The sequence below is a fragment of the Muscardinus avellanarius genome (genome assembly GCF_963383645.1).
Source record: "Muscardinus avellanarius genome assembly, chromosome: 16".
Lineage (NCBI taxonomy): Eukaryota > Metazoa > Chordata > Mammalia > Rodentia > Gliridae > Muscardinus > Muscardinus avellanarius.
In genome coordinates, this window is record NC_137802.1 from 22,006,077 (window position 1) to 22,031,249 (window position 25,173).

Genomic DNA, 25,173 nt, shown 5'->3' on the forward strand with positions numbered 1-25,173 from the left:
CAGGAAACTGTATACGAGGGCTGCTTAATATAAAATGGGTTTTTCTGTGTGTGCCAGGAAAAGATTCTCAGAATCCAAACTATTACTTTATTGTATGGCACTCACAGTGATGCCAGCCCCTGCTTTTCCTAGGTCACCTGCTCTCACCCAGGGCTCTCTGGCCTTTTTCATGTTTATCAGAAATCAAAGTCCATCTTCTGTGCAGGGTAGGGCTCTTTAATAATCAGTGTCCTGAGATTTTTTTTCCCCCCAGTACTGCAGATGGAACCCAGGGCAGTCTACCTCCGGGCTACACTCCCAGCCCTAATTTTCATTCATTTTGAAACATGGTCTCACTGAGTTGCAAATGGCCTAAGTAAATGAAGCTGTCCACCAACCACGATCCTCCTCTCAACCTCCCAAATGCTGGGATTACAAGCTCGTGACACCACGCCCGGCATCTGTTGATCTCTCACTCTGCAAACTGGTCCAAGAACTTGAGATAAGCCTGGCGCTGGGCTGCAGCTGCTGGAATGAAGTGGCCACCAGGGTGGGTGATGGTGATAGCTCCAGGGAATTGTCCAACCAGCTTCTTACTCTCCTGAGAGGGGATGACACGATCAGTGTCCCCAAAAACATGGAGGGAAGGCAGTGCCAAAGGGCTCTGCAGGATGGATTCCTTGAGGTCAAGGCCCCGGGGACAGAAACCAGATACAAGGATGATAAACCGAGGCAAGGGGAAGCGCGGGTCGCCCGCTTGGCCCAGGGAGCACACAAGCGCTGCCAGTGCAGCCCCCTGGCTGAAGCCGAGCAGTCCGTCAAAAGGCCCCAGCTTGCTCAGTGCATGTGCCACCGTCTCCAGGGCTTCCTCCAGGCCCCTGCACACCGTCGGCTCTTCCAGTGCCGAGAAAACATCCTTCTCTTCGGAAAACCACCAGCCTCGAGGCTGCTCCTCCGGAGGGCAGGGCACTACAAGCAAATGGGGGAAAAGGTTGGAGGTAGGCCAGGGGCCGGCGTCAACCCAGAGATGTATGGGGAAGGGAGGAGGTGGGGGAGACAGGAAGTCAGACGAGGGGGAAGCTCGAGCACAGGGCAGGGGTGTGACCAGAAAGCCGAGTGGAAGGAGAGGGGCCCCCGGGTAGGGATAGCTGAGGCGTGCCCAACCCCAAGCGGCCAAGGCAAAATGGAGAAGGCTCTGGGGCCTTCCCGGGCGGGGCTCGTCTCACCGGCGTCGGGCCCGGCAGCGTCGAGGACCGGGTGAGGCCCGCTGAGGCACACGAGCTCGGCGCGGCCCCGCAGCGCCTTCCTCAGCGCCCCAGTCTTCTCTCGGAAGCCCCGCTCGCTCTGCCGGAAGCCCGCCAAGCACAGGACGCGCAGGGCCGGACGCGCAGCCATGTTGCGGGGCCTCGGGGCGGGCGGAAGCGGAGCTCGGGGCGGGGCAAGCGCAGGCTCCGCCCCCGAGGGCGGGGTCACAGCCGAGCAGGGGGGATACCTGGTTCCCGGGCTTCTCAGGGAGCCGGCTGCGCCACTTTCTCGTCGCTGCAGCTGCATTCCTCGCAAGCCGCAGCTGGAGAGGAGCTCGAGGGCCCCTCCTGCACCTGAAGTCGCGAACTTAGATCAGGGCCTCACTTCTGTGATCACCTCCATTCTGCTCCCATGCACTTCCCGTTGCGGTCGCAGGGTGGCGGCCTCAGCTCACCGCCCACCAAGGCACACCGTGGCCGCTGCGAGGGGCTGCCTCTCCCTGTTATCCAAGCCTACCTTCCCCAAAGGTGTCTGGCCAGGGCCCTGGGGGGTTCTGCCCCGCCCGTGGTTCACTGTCCAAGGCCCCAAAGAGCTGCCAGCATAGAAATCCATGGGGTAGGGCTGCTGCCAGGAAATGTCCCTCAGGGCCACGGCCGCCTAGCGGAGGAAAACTGCACCCGGATTATTCACACCTCACAACAACCTATAAAGGATGTATTATCCCCATATTGTAGAAAGGAAATGCGAGGTTCAGAGTGATTATGAGACTTGCTTAAGGTCACACAGAGCAGAGCAATCACTTGGCTAAGGGATGCAAGACAGACTTTAGAACCTATGAACTAGAGCCCTCCCGTGACAAAGCCCACTCCCACAGGTTTTCAAAATTCGCTTTTACCTCGTACGGTGTCAGCAGTGGTTTGGGGAAAGCTGTGCCCCAGTCAATTGAGAGGCGCGGACATGCCACCTGCACCCACCTGGGAGAGGAAGCAGGTCAGACCCAAGGTGGCAGCACACCCAAGAACATGGCTGTCCCCAACATATGCATTTCCAGCAAGACATTAATCCTAAAGACTGTCACCTACTGCTATTTAGTATACTATACTGTCGCTTATTTTCTCCTGTTTCCTCCACCATGAACTTTCTCAGGGCAGCTCATTTGTAATGGTACCCCCAGCCACCCCTCAGTCTCATTTCACCAGAACTACTCTGATGTCTCCATGACCTCTAAGCCCCATGGCCAGACAAAGCAGGTGACCATAGCTAAGGGTAGCCCATGTCAGGTAAGTGCTTGGTAAACATTAAAATTTTATAATCACGAAAGCAATTCCCATTGACTTTCAGTTTGTGCTGGGCAGGACCCAGCTTCTAAGCTTCTTTAACAAGAGCCAGGCTAGACAGAGTCAGGTGGAGAAACTCACACGTCCACCCCAGGAAGCAGGCTGAGCTTGCTGGGGAAGATCTCAGAGAGCAGCAGCCTCACGAAGGGAAGGCCCAAGGCCTGCAGTCGGGATTCCAGGTGCTACTGGGAGAGGAAGTCCAAGTTGAGGTAACCAAAGCTAACCCCCTCAGCCTACTGATTTTCCCAGGTGGGTTTCTAGTCAGTTCCCTTCCCCAGAGGCCATCCGGAGCCCTCTGACCTCCAGTATCTTCAGACTGCCTTGGCGACCCAAAGTGCCTAAAATAATGCCCCAGGATTTGGCTGTGTGAGCAGCAGCTATGGCTTCCTGGCGAGTGGCCTGCATGCGCTGGTGGTCATAGTGCTCTCTGGATAGGATTTTGCTGTACGGGTCATACCTGGAAGAGAAGCTGTCAGGGTCACTGTGACAGCCACTCCTAGGACTCTACTATAAGACTCCCAACTCAGGCCCCAAGCAGGTCATTAGGAAATCAGGCCCAAGATAGAACAGAGGTTGTTACTGGGACAACCAGTCCACAGCTAGAGCAGGAAAGAATTGGGGAGTGTTTTAGGGTCTCATTGTGAATTCCAGGTGGGCAGCAGCAGCCCTGGGTCTAATGCCCAGATGCAGGACCCAAGTGTTTTAGACCCTCATAGTTATGGGAGAATGAGGAAGCTTTGACTCACTCCTCAGGGGCAGGAAATCTCACCCCTAGACCCCCACACAGCCCATACCGGTAAGCGGGGATATTGGGGTTGGCAATCATGACAGACTCCAAATGGAAGCGGCCATCTCCAAGATACCTGTGGGATGAAAGAGACTCTTAAGTGTGGAATGGGGTATAGCATCTTAGAGAGGTCTAGAGACCCGAGTTCTCAGGAGCTCAGGCTCCTGACTATGTGAACTGAAACAAATCATTTCGCCTCTTGGGGCCTTAGTTTCCTCATGAGTAAAACAAGAAGTCTGACCTGAATGACTGCGAGATACCTGTGGTTTGTTTGTTTGTTTGTTTGTTTGTTTGTTTATGGTGCTGGGGATGGAACCCAGGGGCATTCTACATCTGAGCTATACCCCCAGCCCTATTTTTTATTCTTTTATTTTGAAACAGGGTCTCACTGAGTTGCAAAGGGCCTCACTAAGTAGCTGAGGCTGTCCGCAAACCATGATCCTCCTGTCTTGGCCTCCCAAATGCTAGGATTACAAGTGTGTGTCACCATGCCTGGCTGATCTGCGGTTTACAATGCAGAATTTAAGAACTACCCATTAAGCCGGGCATGGTGGCGCACGCTTGTAATCCCAGCATTCGGAAGCCTGACACCTGAGAATCGCGGTTCGCAGACAACCTCAGCTACTTATTGAGGCCCTCTGCAACTCTGAGACCCAGTTTCAAAATAAAGAACCTAAAATAGAGCAGGGTGTATACTCAGAGGTCGAATGCCCCTGGGTTCCATTCCCAGACCCGCAAAAAAAACACCTACCCACTAGCCAGGCATGGTGGTACATGCTTGTAATCCCAGGACTTGGGAGGCTGACACAGGAGGACTGCAGGTTGAAGATCAGCCTCAACAATTTAGTAAGGCCCTCAGGAACTTAGCAAGACCCCACTTTAAAAAAAAAAAAAAAAACTAGCCGGGTGTGGTGGCGCACGCTTGTAATCCCAGCATTCCCGAGGCTGAGACCTGGAGGATCGCGGTTCGCAGACAGCCTCAGCTACTTAGTGAGGCCCTCAGCAACTCAGTGAGACCCGGTTTCAAAATAAAGAATAAAAAATAGGGCAGGAGGTGCAGCTCGGAGGTCAAATGCCCCTGGGTTCCATCCCCAGACCTGCAAAAAAATAAAATAAAATAAAATAAAGAATAAAATACTAGGGCTGGGGTGTCACTTGGAGGTAGAAGGCCACTGGGTTCCATCCCCAGTACCGCAAAAAAAAAGAAACGAACAGAGAGGCCTTGGCAATAATGACAGACTCCAAATAAAAGCGCCCACCTGGTTCTAGAGAGGCTAATTTGGAAGTGGAGACAGATCTTCCCTTACCAAGCTCAATACAGATGTGGGACATAGTGCTCAAGGTGCCAACTACCCTACGAATGAAGTTCCAGAGCCTACACTGGCTACTCTCTGCCCAAGCTTGCTCTTGGGTCCAGGGACTGTGTTATAGACAAAGCTATTGTTTCTTGGCTTGGTGTCCTCTGTGTTCTACACTCAGTCTAAGTAGCTGATGTGTAAAAGCTTACTCACGCCTATCAAATAACCCCTAAGACATCAACAGTATTCCCATTTTACAGAAGATAGAGCTGAGGATCGTAAGGCACATGCCCCAAATTCCATGGCTGTTGTAACTTGATAGCAGGCACAACCACCATGCATACCCTAGGAGATGCTGTCCAGCAGTACCATCCCAGGCCATGGAGACTCCAAGATGGGGAAGATAACCAACCCACGACAGCTTCTCTCTCTTGAACACACCTCATTGTGACGAACAGCCAATATCCACACAGGGTACCTCTCCGCCATCACACACCTTGAAGCCCCCAAGGGTAGGCATCCATCAGCTCAAGGCTGACCCAGTGTAGACACACGGAGAATGCCTCTAGAGGTGCAGGTCTGGGCTGGGAAAGGCCTGGAAGTGGGCCTGCCCAGGGGGAGAGGTGTCCTGTGTGGGTGCAGCTGGCACGTGGGACCAGCTTCCAATCCCTAGAGGCGGGGCTGAGTCAGGGAGCGCCCCTCCTTCCTCCCCTGCCATTAGCTGGGGGCAGGGCTCCCTCCCCAGCGCCAAGCAGGGGAGCTGTTGGCTCTGAGGCTGGCTGCATTCACACAACATTAAGCATTTCCATTACCTAAAATAATTAGGCGGCAGGAGATACGCTGCTCCTGCTTGTTAGCTGTCCGGATGCTGAATTAATGGGGCTGCAGCCTGGGTGTGCCCATCCATCTTCTCCAATTATGTGCCCACCATTCCTAGCCTACCCTCATCCCCCATGAGGCCCTCTGATTCCTGTCCCTACCTCAGGCAAAGCTTTCAGATGTGGACTGAGCACCAGAGAAAGAGAGAAAACCTGAAGTCTAGTCCTTCTTTGATCCCACTCTGCAGGGTGACCTTGGGCATACAGGTAAGGACCTTTAGATTCATTTTCCTTTCCTGTATGATGAACATCTATTTATTTTTGGTTTTGAAATAGGGTCATACTAGGTTGCTTGCTGCTGAGGATGGCCTTGAACCTGCAATCCTCCTATCTCAGCCTCCCAAGTACTGGAATTACAGGCATGCACCACCACGCCAGGCTCCCTGGGTACACTTCTTACGTCTTTATTTATTTATTTACTTTTATTTATTTATTTTGTGGTACTAAGGATTCAACCCAGGGCCTTCTACCTCTGAGCTACACCCCTAACCCTATAATTTTTTTTTTTTTTTTTTGCGGGTCTAGGGGCATTTGACCTCCAAGCTACACCCCCTGCCCTATTTTTTTTTTTTTTCCATTCTTTATTTTGAAACAGGTCCCACATGCTGGGATAACAAGTGTGCGGCACCATGCCCGGCTACCTAACCCTATTTTTTATTCTTTATTTTGAAACAGGGTCTAAGTTGCAGAGGGCCTCACTAAGTAGTTGAGGCTGGCTGTGAACCTGTGATCCTCTTGTCTCAGCCTCCCAAGTACTGGGATTACAAGCATGGGCATGTCTTGATGACATGGTCCCCAGAGTTTTGTTTTTTTTAATTGGTACTGAGGATTGAACCCAGAGATGTTCTAACTCTTGAGCTACCCCCACCCTATTATTGTTACTATTATTTTTATTTTTGTGTGTGTGTGGGTTTGGGGATGGAACCCAGGGGCATTCAACCTCTGAGCTTCACCTCCTGCCCTCTTGTTTATTCTTTACTTTGAAACCGGGTCTCACTGAGTTGCAAAGGGCTTCACTAAGTAGCTGAGGCTGTCTGCGAATTGCGATCCTCCAGTTGGCAGCCTCCTGAATGCTGGAATTACAAATATGCTCTACCATGCCCAGCTTTTATTTTGAAACAGGGTCTCACTGACATGTTGAGGCTGGCCACAAACCTACAATTCTCTTGTCTCAGTCTCCCAATTACTAGGATTACAGGTGCGCACCACCACATGGCTACAGCCCCCAGGTATTTTTTGTTTTGTTTTTGCGGTACTGAAGATCAAAACCAAGGAGCATTCTATCTCTGAGCCCTATATTATTGAGTGTTTCAAATTTTAAAACAGGGTCTCATTAGGTTGCTGAAATTACATGTGTGCACCACCACACCCAGCTGGCCCCATTACTTACACAATGGCTTCCAACTCCTTGGGCAGTCGGGGGGATGTGCACCCCAGGATCTCCCCAGGGGACAGAGGCTTGCACTGTGGGACGCTCACACGATAGTCGGCTTTCAGCTCCTGGGCAGCTGACTGCAAGGATGAGGGAAGGGAAGCAAGTGGAAGGAGGACCCGAACCAGAGGAACTGGCCGGGGCACTTGGTGTGAGCGTCCAAGAACAGCGTGGGGAGTAAAAGTCTGTTCCACAGGATGCTTGGGACCCCCGTTCCACTTACCTGCAAGGTTGACACAAACTGAATGGTGCTGACCAGGGCAAGGGCGCTGGCTGGGGGGAAGGTGAGGCGGAGAGAGTCCAGGAGGTGAGCAGTGTCTATCCGGATGTCCACAAAGACATACAGTACCCGGAAGTCTTGGACTGTGGTGTCCATGGGAACTGGGGAGAATTCAGGAAACTGTTTTGGAAGGCAGGAGGGGCAGAAACCCTGGTCCAGGCCAATCTCTGAGCAGCCAGGACCACGGCTTCAGCAGGGAGCACAATGAGGGGTCACAGGTCCCCTAGAAGCTTCTCCTGTCACTCAGCAGGGCCAGCCGCTCTACCACTAACAGCCTTCCAAACACCCACATCTGGGACAGCAGTGTGGTTTCCAAGGCAACCAAATCCAAAGGAAAGATCCACCTGGAGAGAAGGAAGGCCGAGGCCATCCCTAAAGCAAGGCCTGTGCCTGCACGTGGGACAAGAAGGCCCTGTGCTGACAAATTTTTTTTTTTTTTTTTTTTTTTTTTTTTTTTTTTTTTGCAGTACTGGGCCTGAAATCCAGGGGCATTCTACCTCCAAGCTACACCCCCAATCCTATTTTTTATTCTTTATTTTGAAACAGGGTCTCACTAAGTAACTGAGGCTGGCTGCGAACCCGGATCCTCCTGTCTCAGCCTCCTAAATACTGGGATTACAAGTGTGCGCCACCGCGGCGCGCTGTGCTGAGGACTTGTGGGCAGCCTGCCTCCCTGCCAGCATGCTAATGTACTGGCCTCCGTACTCAAGCAGCTGTGGCCATAGTGCACCAGGAAGTCAGCTCCCAGGGCCCTCGCAGTGAAGTCGTCCACACAGCAAGCCCCATAGGTCACATCACCCATCACCATTATCTCGGCCTCTGTGAACCTATGGGGTGGGGAAACAATGGGTCAGTGACACAGGAGAGAGGTGGGAGAGCCGTAACTCTGTGGAGGTGCCTCAGGGCCTGGCTCCTCTCTCCCTACATCTCCCAATTCCTTGGGTTGGCAGCTGCCACTTCTTCCAACAAAGAGTAGGAGGGACACAGCTGCCACCTCCCTCAGTCCTGGCAGCAGCTCCTGGAACAGTTGCTACATGAAGATGCCTCTGTGGTACCCTGACTCCACTGCCAAGGTTCAGACTGCAAGCAAGACCCCCAGTCTTCAGCTGGGCATGCATGGTGTCCAACACAGATCCCCCAAGACTCTGACATCCGACCCAGGGTGGTGAGCATGCACATACACAGAGGCCCCACTCCCAGGCCCTGGCGTTGCAGTATCCATGGGCATGGATGCATGGCTATACAGAGCCCCCCTCTAGCTCAGACCCTTTCTACTCCACCCAGAGGCAAGGTCCTGGGTGCCCAGGATGGGGGACCCATGCGCAGCTCCCCCACAGCACACGGTACCACCCACACGGCTCATGCGTCAGGAAGAGTGGGCTCTGGCCAGCACATTGCCATGGGATCTGCTGCCAGGCCTGAATCACTGGGGATGGGGGTGGGTGGGGAAGACCCTGCACCCCCTGAACTCACCACAGGAACAGAGCAGAACACTGAGCTCTTCCCAAGACCTGCACCTGAGGTGCAGAGCCTGGCTTAATGACTGGGGTCCCTCCGTGGTGGGGGAGGCTGAGCTATTGCTAACTACCCCCTTCTCTACCCCCATCCCCAAATCAGACTGTGCACAGAAGCAGATTATTCAGCTCCTTAGAATGCAGCCCAGGCTCTGAGTCAGCCAGAGCACTTAATTTTTTATAGATTAAAATGTATGCAAATTGGCCTGAGCCCCAGAGAGCATCCCCAAGGGGCAAGAGGGTGGGAGCAAGAAAGTGGGTCTGTGGCAGCAGGAAGGGGAGCAGGGTGAGGGGACAGCAGCAGGCAAGGGGGAGGCTCCCTGCACGAGCTGACCTCCCCCCACTTCCCTCCCCTGCCTGTGCCTGCGCTATTCCAGATGGCAGAGCGCTCCCCCCTCCCAAGGATGGCTCATTGTACCGAAGAAACTTAGAAGCATGGGGGTAGAAAAACTGACTACCTTTCCCCAGGAAGTTCTTTCCCCCTGCTCCCTAAAATGCTCCTGAGGAAAGAAAAGGTGCCCCCCAGGTAGTCCCTCAGCCCATTTCAGGGGCAGCCTTGAGTGTCCTTCCTAGGCCCCACCACATTCTCTGGGCCTGATTTTGAAGAGACTAGAATTAATTTCTTCCTCTCACTCAAATTTTGTAATGGAAGGGCAATTTATAAGGGTTAACAAGCCCAGAGTTGGTTTGGGCTGCTCCAGAAGGAAAAAATGCTGCCAGGCGGGCCACCACTGGGCACAGAGGGCCTGGCTCAGCTTCTTCTCCAGTGCCTGCACCTTTTCTTTTCTTCTTTCTTTCTTCTTTTTTTTTTTTTCTTTTTTTTTGTGGTATTGGAGATAGAACCCAGGGGCATTCTACCTTCGAGATATACCCACAGCCCTACTTTTTTATTCTTTATTTTGAAACAAAGTCTAACTGAGTTGCAAAGGGCCTCACTAAGTAGTAGCTGAGGCTGTCCATGAACCAGGATCCTCCTGTCTCAGCCTCCCAAATGCTGGAATTACAAGTGTGTGCCACCACACCCAGTATGCACCTCACCTTTCCAAGATGTCCACAATGGTACAGGCAAAGAGGAGGAGGCCTTCAGGCATTTGCAAAGCCACTGGAAGACAGAGCAGAGACATGAGGGAGAGGGACAGAAGAAGCCAACATCCCCACATCCAGGTAGGCAACCCCTCCAACCACCCCACAGCTCACCCCTCCTGGCCTGTGCTTGTCGGATCCTCCAGATGGTCTTGGGGATCTCAAAGTTGTAATTGGAAGGTAGGACTTGGATGGCTGCCTGCAGTTGGGGGTTGTTCAATATCTCAGGGGGGATGTGATTGGCCAGCCGGCCCCGAGGGGTCCGACCTAAAACAAATATAAAACCTGAGTCCATCTCTGGCCTAGACCATAGCCAAACCCAGATAAAACTGTGAATTCCAAGTTTAAGGCCCAGATCCCAGACACCAAAGAGGCTGACCCAGAGCATGCACCACCATGCCCGGTCCAATTTTATTTTTTATTTATTTATTTATTTTTGTAGTACTGAAGATTGAATCCAGGAGCATTCTACCTCTAAGATATACCCTCCACCCTATTTTTTATTATTTATTTTGAAACAGGGTCTCATTAAGTTGCAGAGGACCTATGTAGCTGAGGCTGGTTGTGAACCTACGATCCTCCTCTCTCATTCTCCCAAGTACTGGGATGACACACATGTGCCACCATAGCAGACTGGCCCAGATTTCTTTCCCACGGAATTAATAATGAAGATAGAAATATAAACTGGGCATGGAGCTCGGCATGGTGGGGCACGCTTGTAATACTTAGCATTTGGGAGGCTGAGACAGAAGGATTGCGATTCAAGGCCAGCCTCAGCTACTTAGTGAGGCCCTTTGCAACTCAGTGAGACCCTGTTTCAAAATAAAAAATAAAAAATAGGGCTGGGGGTATAGCTTGGAGGTAGAATGCCTCTGGGTTCCATCCCCAGTACTGGAATAAACAAATTGGTCATGGAGACACACATATGTAATCCCTGTATTTGAGAGGCTGAGACAGGAGAATCACAGTTTTGAGCATAGCCTCAGAAACATAGTGAGCTTCTCAGCAACCCAATGAACCCTGTTTCAAAGCAAAAAATAGAGCCAGGCATGGTGGTGCATGCTTGTAATCCCAGCATTTGGAAGGCTTTGACAGGATGATTCTGATATGCAGCCAGCCTGAGCTACTTAGTGAGGCCCTTTGCAACTCAGTGAGACCTTGTTTCAAAATAAAGAATACAAAATATGGCTGGGGGTGTAGCTCGGAGGTAGAATGCCCCTGGGTTCCATCCCCAGTACCGCAAAAAATAAATAAATTAAAAAAACCCCAGGCCGGGCGTGGTGGCGCACGCTTGTAATCCCCGCGCTTGGGAGGCAGAGACAGGAGGATCGCGAAGGTTCGAAGCCAGCCGCGTGCGCTGGCTTAGGAGACCCTGTTTCCAAATAAAAATGTAAAAATAGGTCTGGGAGTGTAGCCCGGAGGTAGAAGGGCTTCCAGGAACCCCAGTACCACCAAAAAAAAAAAAAAAAAAAAAAACCAGCTGGGCGTGGTGGTGCACACTTGTCATCCCAGCATTTGGGAGGCTGAGACTGAGGATTGTGGTTTCCAGATACCCTCAGCTACTTAGTGAGGACCTTTGCAACTCAGTGAGTCCCTGCTTCAAAATAAAGAACAGCTGGGCATGGTGGCGCACGCTTGTAATCCCCATGCTTGGGAGGCTGAGACAGGAGGATCGCACAGGTTCGAAGCCAGCCTCAGCTACTTAGTGAGGCTCTCAGCAACTTAGTGAGACCCTGTTTCCAAATAAAATATAAAATAGGTCTGGGAGTATAGCCCAGAGGTGGAGCCTCTGGGTTCCACCCCCAGTACCACAAAAATAAATAAATAAATAAATAGATAGATAGATAGAATAAAAATAGGGCAGGGGGTGTAACTTGGAGGTCGAATGCCCCTGGGTTCCATCCCCAGACACACACACACACACAAAAAAAAAAAAAAAAAAAAGAGAGAGAGAGAGAGAGAGAGAGAGAAAGAAAAACAAAAGTGAGGCCCTCTGCAACTGAGACCCTGTTTCAAAATAAAGTATAAAAAATAGTACTGGGGGTAGAGCTCGGAAGTAGAATTCCCCTGGATTCAATCCTCAGTATTGTAAAAAATAAAAATAAAATAAAAATAGGCTAGGTATAGCTTAGAGGTAGAATGCCCCTGGGTTCAATCCCCAGTGTCATAAAATAAATTAAAAAAAAAAAAAAGCATTCAATCTCCAGTATCAGAGAGAGAGAGAGGGAGAGAGAGAACTCATTAAACCAGGAGAAAATCTGCAAAATTTGCATGCTGTGAGGTAATTGGGATTCAAAGACTTGAGTCCATGAAGAGTATGGCTCACCCCTTCTGAAGAGTAGAGGTAACACCAGCGATGGGGCTTCAGGGCAAAAGGGAACAAGTCTGAATCCAGACAACTGTTCCCAAGAGCCTAGCTGGTCCAACCAGTCTGGGAAATGTTCCTGCTTCCCCAAACCCAAAAACACTTGGGAGCCTTGAGGTCCTAGATATGAGATCTATACACAAGCCATTAGAAGCACTAACTTAAAAGACTCCTTACTCGCTTTCATCTTCTCACTTATAAGGGAAATAAAGCTGAGCATGGGGATGCTTGTAAGCCCAGTACTTGGGAGGCTGAGACAGGAGGATCACCAGTTCACGGTCAGCTTTAGCTACTTAGTGAGGTTCTCTGCAACTTAGTGAGACCCTGCTTCAAAATAAAGAATAAAGCCGGGCGTGGTGGCGCACGCTCGTAATCCCTGCGCTTGGGAGGCTGAGACAGGAGGATCGCACGGGTTCGAAGCCAGCCTCAGCTACTTAGTGAGGCTTTCCGCAACTTAGTGACACCCTGTTTCCAAATAAAATATAAAAAAGGTCTGGGAGTATAGCCCGGAGGTAGAAAGCCTCTGGGTTCCACCCCTAGTACCACCAAAAAAAAAAAAAAAAAAAAGAATAAAAATAAGGCTGAGAGCTGGGCGTGGTTGTGCACACTTGTAATCCCAGCATTTTGGGAAGCAGAGAGACCAGAGGATGGTTCATGGAGAGCCTCAGCTACTTAGTGAGGCCCTCAGCAACTCAGTGAGACCCTGCTTCAAAATAAAGAATGCCAGGCGTGGTGGCCCACGCTTGTAATCCCCGCGCTAGGGAGGTGGAGACAGGAGGATCGCACAGGTACGAAGACAGCCTCGCTGGCTTAAGAGACCCCGTTTCCGCCGGGCGTGGTGGCGCACGCTTGTAATCCCCGCTCTTGGGAGGCGGAGACAGGAGGATCGCGCAGGTTCGAAGCCAGCCGCGCGCGCTGGCTTAGGAGACCCTGTTTCTAAATAAAAATATAAAATAGGTCTGGGAGTGTAGCCCAGAGGTAGAAGGGCTTCCAGGAACCCCAGTACCACCCCCCCCCAAAAAAAAAGAGACCCCGTTTCCGAATAAAAATATAAAAATTAGGTGTCTGGGAGTGTAGCCCAGAGGTAGAAGGGTTTCCAGGAACTCCAGTACCACCAAAAAATTTAAAAATTTAAAAAAGCCGGGAGTTGTGGCGCACGCTTGTAACGCCAGCATTTGGGAGGCTGAGACAGGAGGATTGCAGTTTGCGGATAGCCTCAGCTACTTAGTGAGGCCCTCAGCAACTCAGCAAGACCCTGTTTCAAAATAAAGAATAAAAAAATAGAGCAGAGGGTTTACTCAGAGGTCAAATGCCCCTGGGTTCCATCCCCAGACCTACCAAATAAATAAATAAATAAATAAATAAATAAATAAATAAATGATAGGGCTGGGGGGTGTAGCTCGGAGATAGAATGCACCTGGGTTCCATCCCCAGGCGTACTTTTCCCCCCATTGGAAAAAAAAAGAGAAATAAATTCTATATTGACTTCAGTTCCTGGTCCAATTATTGTGCTCCTTATCACTAATCCAAGAAGGGAAGAAAGAACACACTCAGCTGGGTGTGGGGTGCACACCTGTAATCCCAGTACTTGTGAGGCTAGCCAGGAACCTCACAGGTTTGCGGCCAGCTTCAGAAACTTAGAGAGGCCCTCTGCAACTTAATGAGACCTTCCATGTTCCAAAATAAATAAAATGAGCTGGGGGTGTAGCTTGGAGGTAGAATACCCTTGAGTTCAGGAGAAAGAAGGAAAGAAAGAAAGAAAGAAAGAAAGAAAGAAAGAAAGAAAGAAAGAGAAAACAAGCAAACAAGCAAGCACACTCAACACATGGAACTGTGGATATAAAGGTAAGGACAAAAAAAGTCGCTTTGTCCTTTCTGGGCTAGCAGTCCAGCCCGGGCAAAAAGAAGTATACAAATAACATTCCTTTGAACAAAGAATAAAATACTGTAGCTCTTTAGTAAGGCTGCAGCCCTCATCTGGGCTCATCCTACTCTCCATAATACAGTTCTACTCAACTCCTACAAATCTCGTTAGGAGGCAGTTTGGTAATGTGAAAAGGCAAGATATTAATTTATCCAGAGCAGCCAGCACACCCGCTTGTCATCCCAGTACTTGGAGGCAGAGACAGTAGGATCCGGGTTTTCACCAGCCTCAGCTACTTAATGAGGCCATTTGCAATTTAGTGAGACCTTGTTTCAAAATAAAGAATAAAAAATTCGGGCTGGGGATGAAGCTGAGAAGTAGAATGTCCCTAGGTTCAACCCCCAGCACCACCACCACCACCACCACACACACACAATTTATCCAGAGAATACGGACTAAGATTGTACTACACACCAGAACTTCTGCTAGGGTCCCTATAATGGGGGCTGCCTGGCGCCTCGAGACTAGATTTGAATGCTACCAACAGTTGCGGTTTCTGGGTAGTTGTCATGGTTAATTATAGCAAAGCCTCTGCTGACAGAACCACGTCCCTATGGTTTTGGGGATGTAGAAGCTAATACTAGGGCAGCTCCGTAAGTTCCCGGGCCTCCAGCATCAGGCAGCTGTCATCTTCTGCCTACATCAGTATGCAACACTGTTTCATAGAATGTTTAACACATGACCCGCTGGGAGACAGATTCTGAGCGAGGGGCTGTACCCCTGCGTCTGGCGCAGGCCTGGTGTTGGGCGGCACTCAGTGCCTAGTGAGCTAGGCATGCGCCTCTTTCCAAAACACATTCCCTCACTGCGCACTGGTGAAACGCCCAAGGCAGCAGGCCGGGCCCCTCAGGTCGTCCGACCGACAATCTTCCCGCGTCTCGGCCAGCCAAGGCAGGGTGGTTCTGACTAGAAGACTCCAGGCTCCGAGGAGGGGCTGCTCTCGGCCGCGCCCTGAGACTAGAAAGAAAAGGCCCTACTGCGCTCCGGGACAGCTCCCGCGAGAGTCACAGAGGGAGCTTTCGGATCTGCTGGGGAAAGGCCAGAGCTGGTCCTGTCTTTGACTTGGGGGTCCCACCCCGAGACGCGAGGTCTGGAGGTCGCAACGTTGCAGAACCCACCTCTGCGAGGGCCGTTCTGGCCGCCCGGCTCCAAGGCCTCCGACACAGCCAGCGCCGCCATCACCTGCCTGCCACGTGGAGACCAAAAAGACAGTGCAGAAAGAACGCAGATTGCGCAGACCTCAGACATTGCGATCGATCGCCGAGCGGTCGGCGAGGGGCGGGGATTCTCGCTAGGGGGAGACCTAGGAGGTGGAGATCTTAGTCCAGAGATTTGGATTGGATTCTCTGGATCCTCTAGTGTTTTTTGTTTTGTTTTGTTTTGTTTTGTTTGGGGGGGGGGGGTTGGTGATACTGGGGATGGGACCCGGAGACTTTCTACCTATACTCCCAGACATATTTTATATTTTATATTTTTATTTTTTTGTGTGGGTCTTGGCATTGAACTCAGGGGCCAACTTCTACCTCCTAGCTACACCCCCTGCCCTAAATTTTTTTCTTTTTTCTTTTTCTTTTTTTTTTTGCGGGTCTGGGGATGGAACCCAGGGACATTAGGCCTTCAAGCTACACCCTCTGCCTTATTTTTTATTATTTATTTTGAAACAGGGTCTCACTAAATTGGGGAGTCCCTCACTAAGTAGCTGAGATCCTCCGGTCTCAGCCTTTGGAATGCTGGGATTACAAGCGTGCGCCACCAAGCCCGGCCCTTCATTTTATTTGGAAACAGGGTCTCACTAAGTTGCTGCTAGCCTCACTCAGTAGCTGAGGCTGGCTTCAGGCATGGTGGCGCTGCATCTGGCGCCTTACACACTTGTAATCCCAGCATTTGGAAGGCTGAGACAGGAGGATCGCGGTTCAAGGACAGCCTCAGCTACTTAGTGAGGCCCTTTGCAACTCAGTAAGACCCGGTTTCAAAATAAAGAATTAAAAAAAATAGGGCTGGAGGTGTAGCTCTGAAGTAGAATCCCCCTGGGTTCCATCTCCAGTACTTCAAAATTGATAATAATAATAATAATAATAACCAGGTGTGGTGGCACACGCTTGTAATCCCCGTGCTTGGGAGGCTGAGACAGGAGGATCGCGCAGGTTTGAATCCAGCCTCAGGTACTTAGTGAGGCTCTCAGCAACTTAGTGAGACCCTGTTTCCAAATAAAATATAAAATGGGTCTGGGAGTATAACCCAGAAATAGAAAGCCTCTGGGTTCCACCCCCAGTGCCACCAAAATAAAATAAATAAAAAATAATAATAATAAACTCCAGGGCTCCAGTCCTTTATTTTTTTATTTTTTATTTTTTGGGGATTACAAGCACTGCACCACCATTCCCGGCTCAGTCCTTTACTTTTCTCTTGAAACAGTAATTTGCTAAATTGCCAAAGCTGGCCTCCAACCTGTGGTCCTCCTGTCTCAGCCTCCCAAGTACTGGAGTCACAGGTGTGGGGTGCTGTACCAGCTAGGATGGCCACATTCTGTACTCCCTACCTAGGAGGACCCCACTACTAGGGCAATGGGGTTTTCAGAGCCCACCAACCCAGCTCCGAAGTGAAAGCCATGGGCATTCATTTCTGGAGCATCTCAGGTGTCCTTAATTATGTCAGAGTCTACCTTGTGGAAGGTTCACACAGGAGAAACTGCCTCTCCAGGAGAGGCCTGGAGCTTGAGGCAGCCTTAGGACTCCATTGCCTAAACCTTCTGGACCCTGGCCACCTTTTGCTTGCCTGCACTACCCTCCAGGTGGCCTTTCTCCTGGGACCCAAAAGAAGGCAGAGCAGGCAGCGAGACAGTGCTGGCTTCTGCAGGGCCAGCCCTGAGCAAAGCGGCTCCTGGGGCTGTGTGCCCACTCAGCTCTGCTGGCACCCTCGGCAGCAGTGCTGTGAGCACAGCTGGCCCTTTAAGGCAGCTCTGTGGCCTCAGGCTCCCCCCCACCCCCGCCCCAGGCCCTTTCTGCTGGGAAACCCCTAATTAAGGTGGAGGGAGAACTGAAAACAAGCAGCCAGGGATATGGCTGCCTAGGAGGCTACCCAGAGAGGAGGGCTGGTTGGGCAGGCTGAGAGTGAGCAGCCAGGGGGACAGAAGAGGCCAGTGCTCTGCTCCTCAGGCCTCTAGCACTCTTGATGTGGATGCCGAGCCCAGCATGGTAGTGCATGCTATAATCCCAATACTTGGGAGGCTGAGACAGGAGGATCACAGGTTGAAGGCCAACCTCAGCAACCTAGTGAGACCCTGTTTCAAAACAAAAACTGAAAAGGGCTGGAGCCCAGCGTGGTAGCATATACTAGTAATCCCAGTACTTGGGAGGTTGAAACAGGAGGATTGCAAGTTCATGGCCAGCCTTATCTACTTAGTGAGGCCCTTTGCAACTCAGTGAGGCTGTTTCAAAATAAAGAATTAAAAAATAGAGTTGGGGGTGTAGTTTGGAGGTAGGATGCTCCTGGGTTCCATCCCCAGTACAAAAAAAAAAAAAAAAAAAGAAAAGAAAAGAAAAAAGAAAAAAAGAAGAAGAAGAAAAAAGGGCTGGCTGAGGGTATAACTTCGAGGTAGAATGTCCTGGGTTCAATCCCTAGTATCACACACAAAATAAATACATACAGCCTGGCATGGTGGCACACACTTGTAATCCCAGTACTTGGGAGGCTGAGACAGGAGGATTGCATAAGTTTGAAGCCAGTCTCAGCAGCTTAGTGAGGCTCTCAGCAACCTAGTGAGACCCTGTTTCCAAATAAAAAAATACACACACACACACACACACACACACACACACACACACATATATATATACAGAAAGTCCCTGGGTTCCATCCCCAGTACCAAAAAAAAAAACCCATACATATACATATACATATACATATACATATACATATACACATACACATACACATATATACAGATAGAGCTTGGATAAGAATGTGGGCAGCATGAGTCCCAGAAACACACCTCTCACCTTGATAAGAGTGCACAGCCTGTAATCCCAGTTACTCAAGAGGCTGAGGCAGGAGAATTGCAAGTTAAAAGTCAACCTGGGCAATTTAGTGAGACCCTGTTTCAAAACAACAACAACAACAACAGTGCAGGAGCATAACGCTGCATAGATATAATGCCAGTACTTAGAAGACCAAAAGAGGAGGCTCACAGGTCTGATCAGCCTCAGACACTTAGCAAGACCTTCAGCAACCTAGCCAGACTGTGTTTCAAAATAAAGAAGGGAACCGGGCGTGGTGGCGCACGCTTGTAATCCCAGCACTTGGGAGGCTGAGACAGGAGGATTGTGCAGGTTCGAAGCCAGCCTCAGCTACTTAGTGAGACCCTGTTTCCAAATAATAAAAAGGTCTGGGGGTATAGTTCAGAGGTAGAATGCCCCCCGAGTTCATTTCCCAGTGCCACAAAAATAAATAAATAAACAAGCAAATAAATAAATAAATATAAATGAGGGTTGGGAGCCGGGCACACGTTTGTATTCCCAGTACTTGCAAGAGTGAGACAGGAGGATTACGGTTCTCAGCCAGCCTCAGCTACTTAGTGAGGCCCTCTGCAACTTAGTGAGACCTTCTTCCAAAATAAATTATTAAAAATAGGGTTGGGGGCGTAGCTTGGAGGTAGAATGCCCTTGGGTTCCATCCCCAATGCCACAAAAACAGAAGGGAAGAAAGGGTGTGAGAGTGTTCCCCCAGACTATTGCAGTGCAGGACATTGGAGTCTGCCATTCAACTTAGGTAAAGACACCACCATCTGTCCGTGGGGGTCTCCATTCCTGAGTTACTCAGCAGTCTGAGTAATTACTGCCTGATGAGAAGGCGGGCACAGTGCACCCCCACATTACACCACGACACCTTCCTACAGCCACCCCCACCCCTGGCTGTACTCCAAGGCAGCACCCAGTCCTCCTGAGGCTCGAAATAACTCTACTTCTCACACTCACAACACCAACTTTGCCTGAGAAGCTGATGATGTTTGTGGGGCAGGGGTCATGGGGAGGCAGCTTGGGCAAATGGAAGGAGGATTCACATACCTGATTCAGGCCCATGCTTTATCACTCAGGCGGTGCTTATGCAAGATGTCCAACCTGTCTGAGCCTTAGTTTCATGGAGAGCCTCTGCAGCTGACAGTGTCCTGGTAAGCAGTGCTCAGGGAGGGCCATGTCAAGCAGAGTGTGGGGTCAGTGCTTGAAGCTAGTGCGGCCAAGAGAAGGACTGCTTCATCTTTTGTCCCCACCGCAATAGAAATCAAGTAGAATGTGGTTACTCCTAACTTTCAGGCATTTGCACACTCTCTCCTTCCTGGAATTCCTTTTCCCCTTAGCCTGGTGAATTCAGCCCTCAAGGACACTTCTGTGCATTTTCTTCATTATCCTTCAACCCCTCGCAGAGCTAGCAGAGCCCCTTAGCACAGGTGTGGTGACCTCTATCAGATTCCAAGACGATCCGTGGGAGCCAGGCATGGGGCACATGCACATCATCCCAGGACTTAGGAGACTTGAGACAGGAGGATTGAAGGTTCAAGACCAGCACCAGCAGTTTAGCAATACTGTCAGCAACCTGTGAAACTGTCTCAAACAGATGGCTATGGTGACACACACTTGTAATCCCAGTACTTGAGAGGCCGAGGCAGGAGGGTTGCAGGTTCTCAGCCATCTTCAGCTACCTAGTGAGGCCCTCCAAAACGTAACCAGACCCTGTTTTAAAATAAAGAATAAGGCTGGGCTTGGTGATGTACATTTGTAATCTCAGTACCTAGGAGGCTGAGACAGGAGGATTCAGGTTTGAGGACAGCCTCAGCTACTTAGTGAGGCCCTCTGCACTTTATTGAGACCCTACTTCAAAATACAGAATACAAAGTTGGACGTGGTGGCGCAAGCTTGTAATCCCAGCATTTGGGAGGCTGAGACAGGAGGATCACGGTTTGCAGACAGCCTCAGCTATTTAGTGAGACCCTGTTTCAAAATAAAGTCTAAGCTGGGCGTGGTGGCGCACGCTTGTAATCCCAGCATTTGGGAGGCTGAGACCGGAGGATCGCGGTTCGCAGACTGCCTCAGCTACTTAGTGAGGCCCTCTGCAACTCAGTGAGACCCTGTTTCAAAATAAAGAATAAAAAATTGGTCAGGGGGTGTAGCTCGGAGAACAAATGCCTCTGGGTTCCATCCCCAGACCTGCAAAAAAAAAATAAATAAATAAAAAAATAAAGTCTAAAAAATAGGACTGGAGGTATAGCTCATAGGTAGAATACCCCTGGGTTCCCTTCCCAGTATGCAAAGAAAACAAAACAAAGAATACAAATAAAGAAAATAGGGCTAGAGGTGTAGCTTGGGGGTATAATGCTCCTGGGTTTGGTTCCTTGTACCACTAAATAAATAAAACAAATAAGCAAAAATAAAAAATAAGACTGGGACTGTAGCTTAGAGGTAGACTGCCCCTGGGTTCAGTCCCCAGTACCACAAAAATAAATAAATGCAAATTTAAAAGGTCTGGGAGTGTAGACTTCTTAGAGGTAGAATGCTCCTGAGTTCAACTTTCAGTACCAAAAAAAGAAAGTTGAATTGTGGATTCATCATTTAAAAAAAAATCTTTTTTTGTGGCCCCAGCCCTATTTTTTTTTGTGTGTGTGGGTGTGGAGATGGAACCCAGTGGCATTCAACCTCAGAGCTATAGCCCCTGACCTATTTTTTTCTTCTTTATTTTGAAACAGGGTCTCACTAAGTTGTGGAGGGCCTAAGTAGCTGAAGCTGACTGAGAACCGCGATCCTTCCGTCTCAGAATCCCGAGTAGGGGATTACCAGCATGCACCACCATGCCTGGCCCTGGATCGTGGCTCTTGCTTCTCCCACTGTACCATAGCTTTGGGAATCCACACCTTTGCCCTTGGCTCAAACCCGGAGCCTCAGCTGGTTGTGGTGGCACACGCTTGAAACCCCAGCACTTGGGAGGCTGAGACAGTAGGACTGAGGGTTCACTGCTAGCCTCAGCTACGAAGTGAGGCCCCCCACAATTTAGTGAGATCTTGTACAAGATAAAGAATAAAAATAGGGCTGGGGGTGTAGCTTAGAGGTAGAACACCCCTGGGTTCAATCCCTAGTACTGCAGAAACAAACAAAACAATCAAACAAAAAAACCTGAAGCCTCAATGTCATTGAGCGCATGCATGAATGCCTTCTTTTTGACCTTCCTATCATGTTAAGTTTTCCTCCAAGGACAACTTCTGTTAGCTCTCTGCTTAGATAACACCTGCCCAAAGCAGCCTTTCCTGATCTCTCATGTCACCTCCAGAGCAATCCCGCTTGTTTTTCTCCCAAGCACCATCATCACACCTGGACTTGCCTCCTTTGGTCTATTAGGATGTAAACTCCAGGACAGGGACTTGTCTTTTTCACTGCCCAAGTTCCCAGACATAGTAGTGCCCCACACATGATAAATCTTCAGTAAATGTGTCAAATGAGTGGCTCGGCCTATTCTTTTTCCTCCTTTAGAATCTCTCTCTTACCCCAGGCCAGTAGGGGGTGTCGGCCTCCACCCAAGATCTCACCTGCCTTGAACCTAGGCTCAGCCCCACCGACCCCCGGGCGGGACTCGAGGCGAAACAGTGCCTGCTCCATTTTCTGCGAATCCGGGTGCAGAGTCTGTGTGGACGGAGGGGATCAGCCGCCCCACCCTCCCTGGGTAGAATAGCTCAGCCGAACTTCAGAGTGGTCCTTCCCCAAGGGAATTGCAACTGCATCTCCCAGAATACTCGCAGACTCTGCCCATAAAGAACAGTGTCCCGGGACGCGGGGCGGGGGATGGCTGGGTTCGCCAGGGCTGTGCTAAGGGCGCGGCAAGCCGTCGGGGCTGGGGAGGAAGGGGCGCTGGCCGGGGAGGACCCGGGGCAGGGGCGCGGTCCTGGAGCCCGGGCGGGTCCGCCGGGCGCTCCCCGGGGCCTGTCCCGATGACCTCCAGCGGGCCGCGCGCGGGCGGGGCCGCCGAGAGGCCCGAGGGCGGCCGGGCGGGGCAGGCTTCGGACGGGCGCGCCCGACCGTCGTCCCCGGGCGGGCGCCGCGGGAGCACCTCGGGAGGCGGCGCCGCGCGGCCGGGCGCGGCCGCCTGGGAGCAGGACGGCGCTCCGCACCGCGAGCCGAGAGCACTTTCATAAATTTTGTATGGGAGGCGCTCCACGAGCGGGGGCGGGGAGCGGGAGGCCGGGAGGGGGAGGGAGCGGCGGGCGGGCGGGCGCGGGAGGAGGCGGGAGGTGGGGAGCCGGAGGGAGGGAGGCGCCGCTCCGCGCTCGCTCGGTCCTGCCTGCGCGGGCGCCGTCCCCGAGCTCGGCGGAGCCCGAGCGCCCCTCTGCAGCGGCGGCTGCCCGAGGGGGCGGGGAGCGGGGCCGCGGGCCGGGGGGCGGCGTCCGGCTCGGAGCCGCCCGCCAAGTGCCCGGGGCGGCCGGAGCAGGCCGCTCGGGGCTGAGCGGGCGCCCGGGGCTGCCCGGCGGCGCCCTCCGCGCGGGGCTCGGGCTCAACATGCCCCTGCGGGGCCCGGCTGCCGGGCACCCGCGGGTCCCCGGCTTGCCCCCGCCCCGACGCGCTCGGATTAGCTGCAGCTGGCGCCCTGGGATTTGAATCTGGACCCCGGGAGGGCGCGCGCCGCGGCCGACCTCGAGGCGGCGGCCCCGCGGCCAACATGCTCCGCAAAGGTGAGTTGGAGCCGCGGGGGCAAGTTGGAGTTGGACGCGCGCCCCGCGAGCCGCGGCCCGGGCTCCAGCTCGGGAGGCGGTCTCGGGCGGGCGGGCGGGCTGGCGCCAGCGAGCGCACCCGCCGAGGGGCTGCTGCGGGGTCTCGGCTCCCACCGAGGGCCTCTGGCGACGCCAGGGCTTTCCTCCGTGGATCAAGCCGCCAGGCCTGTGCATGTGGCTGGAGGGGTTAGTCCGAGGCCAGAGTGAGCGGCCGTGGCGCCAAAGGAGCTGGCCCCCTGGGACCTTTGCTTTGCCATTATAAAGTTGTGCACTTCGGGCTCCATCCCCGGCGCCCGCGCCCGCTCCTGCCTCGGCCGCTCGGGAGCCGCCAGGCTCGGCCCGCGCTCCGTGCAGCCCGGGTCAGCCGCGCGCCCTCGCTCCCCAGGCGGCCCGGGACGCGGGCGCCTTCCCAGCAGCCCGGCTTTATCCTCAGGGTCGGGCTCTGGGCACCCAGAAGCCCAGGATGGGAAAGAGCAAATGCCTGAAGCCCGGTTCCTCCAACTTTCCCTACGCCGGGAGCAGAGGGACGCGAAGGCAGGCCGTGCGGGCACCGTGCGCGGCCGGTGCGGGCGCAACTTAGGAGCCCGGGCTTCGCTACATCCCGCTCGCGCCTCCCAGCAGCCCAGCCGGTACCCCGAGCGGTAAAGTTGGTGCGGGTGCCAGGGAAGTCCCGCCGCGCCCCCACGTGGTTGCCGCTCAGGGTGCCGTCCCTCGGGTCCGGAGAGGGCAGGCGGCCACGCCGGGAGTGCGCGGGCCCCGCGCCGCCGCCCCGCCTCGCCGCTCGCCCCTCGGGGCCCCGGGGGGCTGTGGCGCCCTGCTGGGACTCGTCGGCGACCCTCGCCCCGCTGGGCGGCGGGCTGCCCGGCCCTGCGGGAGCCGGCTAAAGCGGGAGCTCAGGTAGCGGAGGGGCCAGATCCCCGAGCTCCGCGCTCCGGCCTTAATCCGCCCCTGTTTCCATGGCAACAGACCGAGGTGTCGTCAGCACGGGATTTTGACCTCACAGCAGGACGGGGAAGGAGAAAACGGGCAGGGGGCTTGGGGGAAAGCCGAGCCCCTAAGCTGGGCGGAAATAAGCGGATGTGGAGTGGTGAAAGAGACCCAGATAAGCAGGTCAGACAGGTGGGGGGGAGAAAGGGCTGGGAAATGCTCCGCCAAACGTGGAGGCTTGATTGCCCCATCGTGTAAGAATAGTCGCAAACTTGAGTGTGACTTGTGCCCACCACGTGGGTGGGTACCATACCGGGGAAACACTGCCTGCCTTTCACGATGGTGTGGAAAAGTCTGCAGCATGCTGGAAAAAGCACTTTGCGGATACACCCCAGTTCCTTTTCCCTGACAAAGGCACAAAAAGTCCTTTCGGCAAGTGAGTGGTGCTGGCCAGTGTTTGCACAGAGAAGGTGCTTTTCCTAGAGTTGAGCACAGACTCTGATCTGAGAGGCTTGAGCCTGGAGCATGAGAACTTGGCCCAGTGGGGAAGGCTTCCCAGGCAGTTTTAAAAGGCCGCCATGTTTGGGTTGCAGGTCTGTGATGGAGGTAATAGGGAAGAACTGACATCTCATTTCCCTTTTGGTCTTTTGTCTTTTGGCAGTTTACAGTTAAAAACGAGCTACAAAGCAGCCCACACACTTTATTTATATGGTTTAGATGGCCACGGAGGCTCCAGCAGCCTCTAAGAGCTTTCCCTCCTGTCCTGGCAAGCTAGTGGCCCAGATCTGGATGACCCCAGTGCATTCTGGGGGCTGCTCCCTGGGGGAGGCTCCTTACCCTGCTGGAGAGGTGGCTACTGAAGGTCCGGCAGTCACCTGTGTTTGCAACTGGCTGTTTTTCCTTTCCTGCACTGGTTGACAAAGAGGCTTACACCTGGATTAGCCAGAGGGAAGCAGAGCAGAGAATCCCTTTGCTGGCCAGGGTTGGGCTTGGGTGGCCTCAGGTCTGCTGCTTGGGACATTGGACGGGCAAATGACTTTTTCTTTGGTCCTTTCTCAGGCAGCTTTCTCCCTTAGCCTTGGATCTTTATCCCTTGCATTTGTTTCTCCTGCACACATTGTACAGGACATACTTTGTGTGGATTCTAGCTGTGTGCCCAGAGCCAAAAATATGCCTCAGCTAATGTCAAGGGAGGTGACCATTGGAATTTCTGCTTCTAGAATTGCTCCCAAAGGCTCCAACAATGATGTTACAGGACAGGTTGGAATGGTTGTTGCCTATCAGAGCACAGATAGTTTAATTATGATTTGGAAAATAAAGCCGGGCATGGTGGTGCACGCTTGTAATCCCAGTACTTGGGTGGCTAAAACAGGAGGAT

The 25,173-nt window shown here is 52.4% G+C and overlaps 2 protein-coding genes across 2 annotated transcripts; both read right to left on the bottom strand.

Moving 5' to 3' along the window:
- Nucleotides 1–451: 451 nt before the first annotated feature.
- On the bottom strand, nt 452–1,377 carry OVCA2 (OVCA2 serine hydrolase domain containing; the record flags this gene model as incomplete). Its single annotated transcript, XM_080714213.1, has 2 exons — nt 1,206–1,377; nt 452–948 (listed from the first exon to the last, which is right to left on the bottom strand). Exons 1-2 carry the CDS (start codon nt 1,372–1,374, stop codon nt 452–454), a joined length of 666 nt encoding a protein of 221 aa, XP_080570339.1. The 5' UTR covers nt 1,375–1,377.
- Nucleotides 1,378–1,487: 110 nt separating this feature from the next.
- DPH1 (diphthamide biosynthesis 1) lies at nt 1,488–15,301 on the bottom strand (the record flags this gene model as incomplete). The annotated part of the gene is given in 13 exon segments (XM_080713987.1): nt 1,488–1,577; nt 1,741–1,881; nt 2,025–2,057; nt 2,060–2,198; nt 2,643–2,743; nt 2,862–3,018; nt 3,356–3,424; nt 6,915–7,036; nt 7,180–7,337; nt 7,942–8,063; nt 9,789–9,852; nt 9,948–10,100; nt 15,241–15,301. Coding segments are annotated over 13 exon segments (1,410 nt in total).
- Nucleotides 15,302–25,173: the final 9,872 nt, after the last annotated feature.